Source organism: Chiloscyllium punctatum, chromosome 40 (genome assembly GCF_047496795.1).
Source record: "Chiloscyllium punctatum isolate Juve2018m chromosome 40, sChiPun1.3, whole genome shotgun sequence".
Classification (NCBI taxonomy): Eukaryota; Metazoa; Chordata; class Chondrichthyes; order Orectolobiformes; family Hemiscylliidae; genus Chiloscyllium; species Chiloscyllium punctatum.
In genome coordinates, this window is record NC_092778.1 from 10611594 (window position 1) to 10625721 (window position 14128).

The 14128-nt window shown below is 37.3% G+C and overlaps 1 protein-coding gene and 1 long non-coding RNA gene across 3 annotated transcripts in view; one reads left to right on the plus strand and one right to left on the minus strand.

The window, feature by feature from the left end:
* Nucleotides 1-14128, plus strand: part of LOC140464345 (uncharacterized) — a 163794-nt gene that overhangs the window by 97178 nt on the left and 52488 nt on the right. The gene's annotated exons all lie outside the window — the stretch shown is intronic.
* Nucleotides 1-14128, minus strand: part of card11 (caspase recruitment domain family, member 11) — a 369647-nt gene that overhangs the window by 35739 nt on the left and 319780 nt on the right. Inside the window, exons 20-22 of the mRNA XM_072559295.1 lie at nt 13420-13660; nt 6984-7080; nt 5652-5741 (exon numbers count right to left, since the gene is read on the minus strand). Of these exons, the coding sequence (XP_072415396.1) occupies nt 5652-5741; nt 6984-7080; nt 13420-13660 (428 nt within the window). The remainder of the gene's footprint in view (nt 1-5651; nt 5742-6983; nt 7081-13419; nt 13661-14128) is intronic.

Consider the following 14128-nt stretch of genomic DNA (forward strand, 5'->3'; position numbering starts at 1 on the left):
TGCAAGGTTTATAATTTCGAAAAAAAATGGTACAAGGCACTATAGAAAAGAAGAAACCATTGAAAGTGAAAGTGCAAGATTCCTAAAAAAAAACTGCGAAAAACACCCCGCACAGTTAAGGTTGGTATCTTGCAAATAAACATTATGCTTCTAGTGTAAGCGAAGTGATCACTTTAAAAAAAAGTGCCAAAGTAAGAGTTCAAATTAAAAAAAAGACCTAAAGCTATGGTTTTTTTTTAAAAAAAAGAGCTATCCATGAAGTGCAGCAATCATCAATGCAATGCAAGATGAAAAAGTTCCAAGGGGTAATGAAAGACTTTAATACATTCTGCACTGCAGATATCTATGTCAATGGAAATATAATTCCTTTCAAGTTAGACACAGGAGCAAGTGTAATCATATTGCCAGACAAGCAGCAGTGGTAGAGCCATGTAGAGCTAACAGAAATACAATTACATGGACCAGGTTGAATCCAATTAAAAGTTAAAAGGAAGCCACAAAATACTCCAGTATTAAAAAAGGCAACACTGGAAGTTTGTTACATAACCTAAAGAACAGCAACTTCAATTTCGTAAGGAAAGTGCAAGATGTCAACCAACAAGAGAGTAGCAGTCACTTGCAGAAAGACTTCCCAAAATTATTCACAGGACTGGAAGACTTAAAACAGAATGCAGCATCGCACTGCGTAAAGAGACCACATCAAAATATCTGTGTGCCCACAAAAATACTATGCACACCAATGAAGGAAGTAAGTAATATTTCAACTTGAAGAGTTGATCAGGATGTGATTAACTTCCTCAGTCATGATACCACTGAAGTGGTATTTGGGAATGGTCCCAACTCCTAAACCAAACAGCATCATTTAAACATGCATAGAGATTTGGACACAAAGCTGCAGCAAGAGAAACGTATCCAATGTCCTCAGTGGACAAATATTTGGCAAAGTTGTCCAAAGCATCATATTCGTGAAACTGGATATGAACAGTGGATCTTTAAGACGAGATGTCAAAGTTATTGACAACTTTTATTACCCCCTTATGGAAGTTATTGTTATGAATATTTTTGGTATATCAGCTCCAGAAGATTTCTGAAGAATGATGCCTAATATTCCAAATGATCACTGAGAATCCAGATTTGTTTACAAAATGGGATTGTAAACCCATTTGTAAATATATAATGAGAGATACAACATTTAGAGCACCTACAGATAGTCTTACACTGCAAGGTGTGAACTTTATTGATGAATTTGAGACATACGATGAGGATACTGCAACACGACGGACAGCAGCAATGAACAAACTCGGAAATACATCAGCACAGATGCAAGCTGAAGACTGCAACCAAATTTCCCAATACTGCATGCAAAGTTGGCCAGAACAGTGTCAAGCTACTGTCATTATAAAAGCATTCTTTGAACACAGAAATCATGTCACTATCAGGAAAGACAGATGAGTGTATGACAAGGCCTGAGTAATCCAGTTTCATTCAGAGAGAGCATCTTAGAAAAAACCTACATCAGGCCAATGGGTATGGCGTAATGCCGAGCTTGTGTTTAGGTATCAATATCTGTATCAGCTGCGAATGTCAAAAGGCACAGAGAAATTATTTTAAATTGTGAAATGTGCACAACATGCAAACCAGAACAGAGAAAACCACTAAAATTTCCAACCAGGCCATGGGAATATCTTGGATTTAATCTTCTTTAATGGCAAGTTATACTTGATTGTCAAAGATTACCTTTTCAGATGAATCAAAGTTAAGCAATTATCACATGACAACTACTAAAACAAACACAGTATATTGAAAAGATATTTGCAATACATAGTGTACCAGACCAGGTTCTATTAAACAATAGCCCAAAATTTGCTTCTATTTCACGTATTTTACAGAAGAATATGCATTTGAACATCATTCAAGTTCTCCCCAGTATCCTTCATGTGATGGAAAACTAAAATGAGGAGTTAGAATGATTAAATCACTCTGAAAAAAAAGTGCAGACTTCCAAGCAGCACGTTAAAACAATAAGACCACTCTAAGTAGATTTGAACCATTATAGCTACTAGTAGAAAGGAAACTCAAAACTCAACTTTCTATCCTACATAAGAAATTATACCTAAGGCTGAATGTCTTAAAATATTAAGTTGTGTAAGATAGAAAGAAATCTTACAGAAAACCACAAGGGAAAAACTACAAACGAGACACCATAATTGGAATATGTCAAACCTAATAAATATAGTTTGAAGAGAATTGATCAAAATAGAGAAGGGGCAATTGTCCAAAGTGATATAAACCAAAAGAGATCATATCTAATACTCATGCCAGAAGATAATAAGAAATAGGAGAAATCTTATTTCAAGAAACCAAAGACAACAAAGAGTTATCTATTCAACATCTGAACCATATCTGAACTACTGCTGATCTTTCAAGTCTGACAAGAACACAAGCAGGGAGAGTTATGAAAACGCCTGACAACTAAGTCAGTGGAGTCAAAGGGTTGTTTTTAAATTTTTAAAAAATCAGTGTATGTAAGATAATGATTAAAACAAAATTTTGTCAATGATGGGGAAGTAGAATGAGATGCTTCGAAACTGGTCGAATGCAAATGCCATCATTGATGTCAGAGATCCAATGGTAAGAACATTTTTGCCTAGCCTTCCATGGAGACAGATGTGATGCAAGTATTTCATGTATATGGTGACTGATTATTAATAAAATCATAACAACTCAAAATACTGACACCTCAGCATCTTTACTAGTTAGATCAGATTAATTTTTAAGTGGACCAAACCTAACAATGATGAATAAGCGACTCTGTGGAACTATAAAGCTTTCAAGTTATTTAAATCCTTGGCCCTTTAAATTTTGCAGCTGAAACAAAAAGAAAGGAACTTGCAACTTCACTGTCTATTTTAAAATGATTAGTGCATGCCATAACATTGTTGTATAGTTGCCTAAACACTAGTTTTGTAGGCAGAGTGCCTGTAGACATTTGCTATTGTATAAGTTTTAAGAGGTGAAATTGGAGGCTTGAGTACTTCATAAAAGTTATTGGTGTCCAGGGCTATTGTACAGATATCAACAGATGTGATTTGTACCATTATATTTATGACAAAAGCAGTTTTATCTCAAGTCAAAAACAGAAAACATTTCTTCTTGATGTCATTACTGTTTTGAGATATCCAAAGTTAAGAATAAACTGACTTCCCTTGTCCACATTATAATTTATAGGAAGGGAGAAACAGTCATTCATAAATCTAAGAATGAATTGAAGATAAACGTCTTCACCAGGTAAACAGCATATGTATATGTAAATATTTATTTACAGGGAAGCTACATAAGTACTTGAGATCACAAGAAATAGAAATGTTTGCCTAGAGGAATGATGAAATAAAATGGAGACATTGTGAACATTTATACTGTCATTGACAATTTAAGTGTATCAGCCTATTTCTGTGTGTAAATTCTATGAATGCTATCTACATGCGAAATGGAAAAGTGACTTTTGGTCCAGGACAGATTGTTTGACTTGTAAAATGATCAAAATGCAGAAGCTTTGTCCTGTGTTTCAAACAACAATATTCGATTAAAACATTATTCGATGTGCAATGCTTGGATATCTACTTGATATATCCTTCATACCTATAAAGTTATAGATTTTGATGGATTGAGGAGACTTTTACTTAAATCCTTGAGTTTTCCCTTGTGCTTAATTCTGGGGTGAGCATAATAATCAGCTAAACTCCTTCTGGTACACATGAACCCTGCATTAACCAGCTACAGTTACTACATCAATGAAGATCCTCAATAATTGTGTCCAAAAATCTTGTCATTTAATTAACTGTTGAAAAAATTCATTCTAAAGAAGATATTTTAATCCATTGAGGTGTGATTTAATCTTTATTGTTTCCTGAGTATTTCCAAAAGTAACATCCTGTGACTCATTACTTTTGGATTATTTTATTCATACACAAACCTGATTATTTGTTCTGCCCAAAATGTAATGGTCTGAACCATTTAATATTTACTCCTTCTTTGAGAAGGGACAAGAAACAGCAGCAGTCTCATGTGGTGGTCTCATAGGTTAAGAAAGGATATGAATGTATTTGGAGCTGTGGCAAATAAATGGAATTTATGTACAATTCAATCATAATCTGCCTTTGAGGCAGAGTACTTTCCTAGTAGCAGGAAAATCGATGTTTCAGGCATAAGCCCTAATGCTCAAAATGTTGATTCTCCTGCTCATTGGATGCTGCCTGACCTGCTGTGTTTTTCCAGCACCATACTCTTGACTCCGATCTCCAGCATTTGCAGTTCTCACTTTCTCGGAGAGTAATTTCCTGGAATTTAAGGGCTTCACCTATTCCTATATGGTTTCTGGTGCAATTTATTGTAGTTAAGAGCTAATTATTAATCTTGTTCCATGTTTTACCACACAGACCATATAAAATGCAGAAGACTTTGTTTACCTTTGCTAAATATCTTTCTAGCACATATATAACTCATTAAAAAGTTCAAATGCTCGCAATGCTGTAGCATCATGAGAAGAAAAAAAAAGTGCAGTTTACAAAGGTAACTTAGAGGCTAAAGCCATTGGAATAGATTACATTAGGTTCCCTACAGTATGGAAACAGGCCCTTCATCCCAACACGTCCACACCGACCCTCCGAAGAGTAACCCATTCCCCTACCCTATATTCACCCCTGATACTGTGGGCAATTTAGCATGGCCAATTCACCTGACCTGCACATTTTTGGACTGTAGGAGGAAACCGGAGCACCTGGAGAAACCCATGCAGACACGGGGAGAATGTGCAAACTCCACACAGACAGTCGCCCGAGGCTGGATTGAACAGCTGGGGGTTGTATTCTGAAAAGAGATGGCAGAGGCATGACACTCTAGGCTTTATTATATCATTTAATAATGTAGAATAGTGAATATGCTTCTATGTGTTGTCTCTGGGAGGACTGAAAACTAGAATCATAAATATGTCAGTCATCAATAAGAAGTTCAAAAAGAAACATCTTTAGCTACAGAATATTTAGCATGTGAAATATGGAACCACAGGGCCTCGTTGATATGATTAGCATAGAAGGCTATGTAAACAGGGTTAGAAAAAGAGGAGTGGAAAGAGTATGAGGCATAACACTAGCATTTCATTTCTATTCAGTCATAGAATATAGGGGTTCCCTGCGGGGCCAGCAAGTCACCCTTGAAAGTTGAAACCCTTTAAGGTTTGTGGATCACAATAGGCTTGACCAGGTCAGGACAGCAGATTTCCTTCCATAAAGGACACTTGCAAGATGACTGGTTTTTAAACACAATCATAACATTGTTATGGTCACTAATGTTGAGACGAGCTTCATTTTCTAGTTAAATTACACAATCTGTCGTAGTATGATTTGAATAAGTGTCCCCAAAGCATTTGCCTAGGTGTATGGATTACTACTCCAGTGACATTACCATCATTCCAAAGTCTCCCCATTAACACTGTCTTTGATCTTCTCAAAAGGCAATTAAAGATCAACAGTAAATGCTGGCCTTGCTAAATCCCACAAAAGAATTAAGAAAAACATTAATTGGATTAAATGGCATATTTCTATAGAACAAATTCTATATAATGGCTGATGCTTCCCCATTGCATGATGAATCACCTGTAAAATCTGACCGAAGAAAATGCTCGCTCTTGAGAGGCGGGGAGCTTTGGGATCTATAGAGGGCTGTTCTTCGGGTTGTAAAAAGTTCTGGAAGAGAGGAAAGCACAGACAGCATTGGCTGAGCTAATTAATTGAACAGGCTAAGTTCCAACACATGGTATCGAGACAATTGTTTCCTAGAAGTTCAGCAGTGGCTTAAATAAATTGGATAATTTCCTTGCTTCACTGGACAAGTTAAACCAATTTTGCTGTTTTGGTTTATGGCATTATTTCTATCCTTCGATTTTCTAAGTATCTTGTAGTTCTCTCCTATCAATATATTATTCTGCACGCACGATTACATGCCCACAGCTGTATGAAACCCATTATAAATTTGAATATTTTGGTAAAAATTCAATATCTTATTTAATTGGTTGTAGCAAAACTTGTAAATATCCACAAGAGATATAAATGCAAAGCACGACACAACAACACAAACAGTGAATTCCTTACTTAATGAATCCTGAGAAAATGAAAATATACATTAAGTTATCAATTACTGAGAAGTCAAAAACATTTTCCATTTTGTGCTTCTGCCATTAAAATCAGTTAAATAAGGATGCAGGCTTGTTAACCCTCTCATTGTCAGTACCAGTCTCTCCAGCAGAATCATTGTACCTGGACAACTAAGAATTTTAGTTCAAGTGTTACTTCCATTAGTGTCATTTCATTTTGCACATTTTGGTGTCTCATGAATTTACATTGTGAAGTCCTTTAAAAAAGTGTGGTTTGACCTCTGTTTTGGAAAGAGGATGTTCTTCAATGTGATGTAACTAAGGCTTTCATGATTAAGAAGAAACATGGCCTTTTTTTAAACTGCAATGAGGGTACTGGATGTCAGGAGTATTCTCACAAAAGAAAGGGGAATGTTTGAATTAGCTGAATTGATCGATCAAAAATATGGCCCCAAATTCTTATTCCCTTGTGACACCTCAATAAATAATGAAAAATATTTGCATCACTCAATGAGTGTGATTGTATCATATTCCAAAAGAAAGAAAACAGCTTGTCTGAGCTTAATTACACTGACGGTTTTTCTCTCAAAGTGTACACTTACAAACCATTCAAAATTAAAAAAAGGTGAAATTAGAGAAAAGAATCAGAAGATTTGGATACATTGCTTCATTGTAATCCAATGCATATCAAGTATTTTACCAAAATATACACAGATTTCCCTCATTGCAACAATTTAGATCAACATCAGAGGTTTTGAGGCAAAATAGGTTCATCGTTTAATGGAAATTGATTGTATGAAAAGCATAAATTATTCAGATTGATAGAAAGACAGACCCATAATCCTCGGAGAGTGCTATATTGATTGTCTGTCTCATCTCTGTTGCTGCGGTACATCAATCTCTGAATCTTCACCAAGAGGAGCTGCTGAGCTCTAGAACAGAATGAAGAAGGCTGAGGATTATACATATAGGACTGAGCAGTCATGATTTCAGCATGGTTCACCTTTAATAATACTGCTGTATTTTAGATCACTCACAAATCACCATCCTCACCTCTTCTGCCTACAACGCCAAAGATGACTAGGATAAGAAGCTGCTGTTTTCAACCTTCAGTTGATAGGTTCATAAGGGACATTATTTTTATATTGCTTTCTTGTTCCCAATGGATAGATATCAACACACACATCAAAAAAGATAAAATTGTTTTCTAATTCATCACTTGCTGCTATAAATTCATCACTACTCTCTCTGCAAGATCAGATTGTGATAAGATTGTGAGTAGGTTGGGAACATGAATTGTAATGCCACACTGGGATAATACCAACCATTTTGTCGTTGCTGGCCTCTGCATTATGAATAGCAAAAGCAAATGGTGTTGCTTTGCAAACTATCAGCACAAATTTCTACTAGGCATAGGTTCTACAGCAAAAGCCAGAGGTTTTAAGAAGATACAAATTGTCCGTATGAGGGAAACATGGTTTGCCACCTATCACTAACTACACTGGTTGGATGTTCCAAGAAGTTATACCCAGAACACTGCTGTGAGCAAACCAGGGGGAAAAAAAAAAGTTGTTCTTTTAAACTGTTTATTTTGCTTGAAATTATTTTTTGATCAGTTATAAAATACTTAAAATGTGATGAAAGGTTGTTTGATCATCAAGAATCATCCAAGCAGCCCTACCAAGAGCTCTGTATAAATATTCTTATTTCTTTACTGTTGTATTCCAAGCCACTTTTTGTAAAAATTAAAAATGCTACTGGCCTTTTAGGACTTTATTTATCTGCACTAATCCAAGGTTACTACAGGAAGTGAGGGAAGAGATTGCTGTGCCTTTGGTAATGACCTTTGCATCCTCACTATCCACTGGAGTAGTGCCAGATGATTGGAGGATGGCAAATGTTATTCCCTTGTTCAAGAAAGGGAATAGGGATAATCATGGGAATTTTAGATTAGTGAGTCTTACATCTATGGTCGGCAAATTATTGGAGAGGATTCTGAGAAAAAGGATTTATGATCACTTGAAAAACCATAGTTAGATTAGAGATAGAGATCGTCAGCATGGTTTTGTGAGGGGCAGATCATGCCTCACAAGCCTTATTGAATTCTTTGTGGATATGACAAAACACACTGATGAAGGTAGAGCAGTGGAAATGGTGTAATGGATTTTAGCAAGGCATTTTATAAGGTTCCCCATGGTGGGCTCATTCAGAAAGTAAAAAGGCCTGGGATACAGGGAAATTTGGCTGTCTTGATGGAAACATGGCAGGTCAAGAGAAGACAAAGGTGGTAGTAGATGGAAAATATTCAGCCTAGAGCTTGGTGACCAGTGGCTTGCTGCAGGGATCTTTCTCGGACTTCTGCTCTTTGTGATTTTTATAAATGACTTGGATGAGGAAGTGGAAGGGTGGGTTAGTAAGTTTGCTGAAGGTTGATGGAGTGGTGGATAATGTGGAGGGCTATTGTAGGTTACAACAGGACATTGACAGGATGCAGAACTGGGGTGAGAAGTGACAGATGGAGTTCAACCTGGAAAAGTGTGAAGTGATTTACTTTGGAAAGTTGAATTTGAATGCAGAATATAGGGTTATAGGCAGGATTCTTGGCAGTGTGGAGGAACAGATCAATCTTGGGATCCATGTCCATACATCCCTCAAAGTTGCCACACAAGTTAATAAGGTTGTTCAGAAGGCAAACGGTGTGTGTTAGCTTTCAGTAACAGTGGGATTGAGTTTAAGAGCCGTGAGCTTATGCTGCACCTCTATAAAGCCCTGGTTAGTCCACACTTGGAATATTGTGTTCAATTCTGGTTGCCTCATTATAGGAAGGATGTAGAAGCTTTAGAGGGTGCAGAGAAGATTTACCAGGATGCTGCCTGGACTGGAGGGCATGTCTTATGAAGAAAGATTGAGGGAGCTAAGGCCTTTCTCATTGGAGTGAAGAAAGGTGAGAGGTGACTTGCTAAAGGTGTACAAGATGATGAGTGTCATAGATAGTTTCTCACTATTTGCTCTTTCTCCCAGAAATAGCTATCACAGGGAGACATAATTTTAAGGTGATTGGAGGAAGGTTTAGAGGAGATGTCAGAGGTCGGTTCTTTACACAGAGAGTAGTGGGTGCATGGAATGCACTGCTAGTAGTCATAGTAGAGAGTCAGATACATTAGGGACATTTGAATGACTCTTCGATAGACACATGGATAATAGTAAAATGAAGGGTATGCTTGATCTTAGATTAAGATAAATGGTCAGCACAACATCGAGGGCTGAAGGTCCTGTATTGTGCTGTATTGTTCTATGTTCACTTGTGAGTTGAAGAAATTATTTATTTAAACCCTGGGGTATTTGCTTCCTTTACGGTCCCTCAGTGTATACTGCCAATCCTTGCTTTCCACTTCTTCACATCACTTCTCACTTCTTCACACGAAATTGAATCTGCCAGTTTTGTTTTGCCAGTTTTGTCTATTCTGCTAACCTGCCTATGTCAATTAATTCTTTAACATCTCTCTTCAATGTTGTCTTCCTGCCTTTGTAGCAATAGTAAATTTTGACACTATGTTCCTTATACCTGAGACCAGAAGATCTATCATTTGAAAACAAAGCACTAACCCAAGGGATGCATCTCTCCCAACTTTTCTCCAAACATAACATTCGTTCTTCTCAACTTCTTAGCTTCTTATTCAACAAAAGTCTACACTTCAGAAGTACTTCATCAGCTGTACAACCTTTTAGAACTTCTGTGGTCTTGAATGATGCTGTATAAATAAAAGTTATTTTGTTTTCTTTCTTTCTGAATCAACTGTTTCTACATTTTCTCTGATATCAAATGCCTTAAATTTTCTGAAAAGCCTGAGAGACCAGATAGACAGAATACCTCAAATGCTTTCATTAAATGAAATGAAATCCAGGATTTCACATTTGCATTTAAGTTATTTTGTATGTGTGTGTGTGAAATGGTGACGTTGCAGCAAGTAACTTAGGCTGTGTAGGCCTTAAACTGCTTGAATTTTAGTGCTGTGTGAAGATTATCTTTCTGGAGAGGCAGTACCACTACTCTCACTATTTTGAACCTCACTTGAGTTAGCAGCTCAGCAGGGAGACCACAACTGTGATATTGCACAAATTGCTCTGCTTCAGAGAGGAAACTGACACATACACATGACCACAACGCACTGAATCTAACTGTTTGCAACACAAAAGGCACAAAAGCAAGAGCTTTCTTTGGAAAAACAATTAATCAATGACTTCACAATCTTGCACCAATGCAACCTTGCAGTCACTTTTAGAAATTTCAGTTTAAAACATTCAATAAATCTCTTGTTTGAAGTGGTTGTTGTTTGGTCTTAACTCTGTGCACATTAGTTGGGAACCCACTTTTTAACTCAGTACTAAGTCAGGATCATCCTGATCAGCTCTTAAATAAAGGCAGAAATACCAGACAGGATAGGAGGGAAATGTTTGTTTCCTTATTGAATTGTGATGTAGAATACAGTCTTTGAGGGGACAATGCAGGTAGATTGAACAGTAACTTAAGAAAGAAAACTGCATAAATATTTGCAATGAGAAAAAATGTGAGATTGCGGGATAATAACAGGGAGAAATGGGACTAATCAGATAATTCATTCAAAGAGCTGACACAGACATGGATTGAATGGCTTCCTTTTGTGCTGTATCATTTAATATTCCTGAAACAGTCTCCATGTGCCACTTGGTCTGAAAAAAAATACTGGTATGAATATAAAACAGAATGCATGAAAAGACAGACATGCCAGCTTTACTGAAAACACTGGTGAGCATCGCTATTCTTTGTCTCATCCTTTTGCCAGAAAAATACCAGAAATTACAACTATCATTAAATTATGTAATGATTAATAAAACAACACATGCATAAGTTAATGTGTACTCAGTATGAATGCAGTCATTTTCTGAATTGTTTAGGCTAATCTTCCCAGTTATTGCTGTTCAATGCCATGAGTGTTTTGACACAGATGGAGATTTTAAGGTAAATGGAAAGACATTTAAACATTTTTTCCTTTCTAATTTCTGTCCTACATTTGCTTTCCCTCTAGATGGTGCTGGATTCATTTTTAATGCTACAGTATTTTGAAAAATGGAATTAGGTAGGGAGGTAATTAATGCTACAAAATAAAATTAGTTTACCAATGATAGATTGTTTTATTTTGGTGTGATGTTTTGCATTATGTGTAATTTATTTGTTTTTAACAGAAAACAGTGGATATATACTTACAAGGAAACATCTGTAGAACCAAGGAGCAGCAGGGCCTACCACAAATTGATTGTTTGTTTAAAGAACTGAGACACAATGATGGGCCAAATGGCCTTATGCTGTGCGACATCATCCCATATTTACCTCTTTGACGTTGGGGCAACTGGGCTCAGCATTTTTTCATTAATCAATTCAAATCCAATGTTATTGTGGTGTGCTTACCCACTGTATTCTGATTGGTTGATTGTTCTACATGACCTTTATCCTTTTATGAAGGTGTTGTGTTTTGCATGTTGTAACAGCTGACAGATAGACTTTGCAGTACGAAGGAAATAATTGGGAACTTAGCACTATCTGACTTTTGCAGGAATTTTAGAAATTGGATTTTGAAGAGTTCACATTTGTTTCTTATGACCCTATTGTGTATTAAACATTTTGATTACATGCCAACTGCAGGAGCAGTACAACACTATTAGGCATCAGCCATGGCTTAGTGATAATATTCTCATCACATAGTCAAGAAGCTATGGGTATAACCCCACTCTGAAGATTGGAGCATATAATTTAGGCTTACATTTCAGTGCAATACTTCCAAATGCAGTATTAAACTCAGCCTCTTCCTGGTCTTGTGGGTAAATGAAAATGTTCAATAGCACTGTCCAAAGAAGAGTTGGTAAATTCTCATGTTTCCTGGTCAACATTTAACCCTCAATCAACAGAGCAGATGGTTATTTATCTTGTTCATTTTTTGAGGGGGAGGGGTGGAATCTTCATATGTAAAAATTAGCTGTTATTTCTCTCTGATTGTAACAAGCAGTACATTTGCATCCAATTTCATGCTCCTTGTACAGCTCCACTGATGATGTTGCGTACAGTGCACCCATCTTTTAAAGCATGCCGTATGTTTTGTCATTAGCAAGTTACCTGCCCTACTGTTTTTAAAGTCTTTAATTTCAATTAAGATCAGATCACTTCTCAGAGTGGGTACCTGGAACGTTTCAGATCTGTAGGATTCAAGGCATTTACCTCCCTGCCCTTGGATCGGGATGCCTGGGTTCAAGTCCCACCTGCTCCACAGGTGTGTAATAACATTTCTAAACAGGTTAGTTAGAAAACATATTCAGTGCATTTACTCATTGTTTCATCACCACAATTCCTGAAGCACTAGTATTATGTCACTGAACAATAGACAATTTGTGGGCGGCACAGTGGCACAGTGGTTGGTATAGTGGTTAGCACTGCTGCCTCACAGCACCAGAGACCCGGGTTCAATTCCCGCCTCAGGCGACTGACTGTGTGGAGTTTGCATGTTCTCCCCGTGTCTGCGTGGGTTTCCTCTGGGTGCTCCGGTTTCCTCCCACAGTCCAAAGATGCTAAATTGCCTGTAGTGTTAGGTAAATGTAGGGGTATGGGTGGGTTACGCTTCGGCGGGTCGGTGTGGACTTGTTGGGCCGAAGGGCCTGTTTCCACACTGTAATGTAATCTAATCTAATTCTATTTGCTCCTCACCTCCCTTTCAATTAAATAGGAGCATATAGGAATTGAAAATAAAATGATGAAGGACCCTCTAATTTGCCTTCCACTATATTGGTAGCAACAGGATGCAATGATAATGGAGGATTTTTTTCTCCAACTTTTTGACTCAGATATGATATGAGAAAATTCCCAGTGATGGAAAGCTTTAGGAATCATCAATCCAAAGTCACGTTACTCCTCCAAAGGATGTTACACTTATCATATGTCACACACAAATTACTCATCTACTGTACCCTTAAGTGTTATTTTTTGAGAGAATTTGATTTGCACTTGAATGAATCAGTGTTATCTGCTTCCATCATCTCCTTAGGAAGTGTGTGTTCTATAGACTAACAACTTTACTTCAGCAGTTAGCATCACCTCCCTCTTCTTCCACTTTCTCCCCATCAAGTATGGACTGTGACTTCTGCTTCTGGACAAGGTGAGACAGCTTGGCATGGTCAATATTATCCAATTAAGTTGAAATATCCTTTCAAAAAAAATCGATTAATTGGACGTAGAGTCCAATTACCTGCAGTAGCTGGGAATTGTGCCTTTCTCCAAGTCTTTGTCAGTGAATAGATCGACTCGAGCACAGAGCCATTCACACTTGCCCTGGTACATAGTGTCTAAAACATGGATAATCTCGTCGCACTTCACACACATCGAGCAACTGTCTGACTGTCCAGAAATACTCAAATTGGTTCGAACGTAAAAGGAATCCCCAGATGTGATAATACCATCTTCCAAATCCTTTTGTAGTTTCTTGTAACCTTAAAACAAAGCATAGATCACAATATAATAAGATGGCAAAACTCACAGTTGCTATATATGGAGCATGTCAATAGTGGCTCTCTCAGTAGATAACTGTTAGGAGTTTAAATAATTATTCCTGTAGTCTCCCCTACCCACATGAGTATGTGCCCAAGAGGATTGGGGAGATTGGTCTTGCTCTCTCTCTGTTTTTCAATGGAGTTTAATAGCTACAGGGTAGGCAAGAGCACCATGGAATGACAATCTCGTGGAATTTTCCCCCAATCCCTACTTCTACAAAGCACTTGCTTCCGCTATTTTATGAGATGGTCAAAAAAAATAGATAATGTCTCCATGTGGTGAATTGCAAATGTGATAGTTCATTGTTCCATACTGTTGCACACATCCCAACTTTATCATATAGCATTTCAACTGGAAAATTAAGTCTAAGAAATAGATTTCTTTCGATCGCTGCCTCAGTGCAAGGG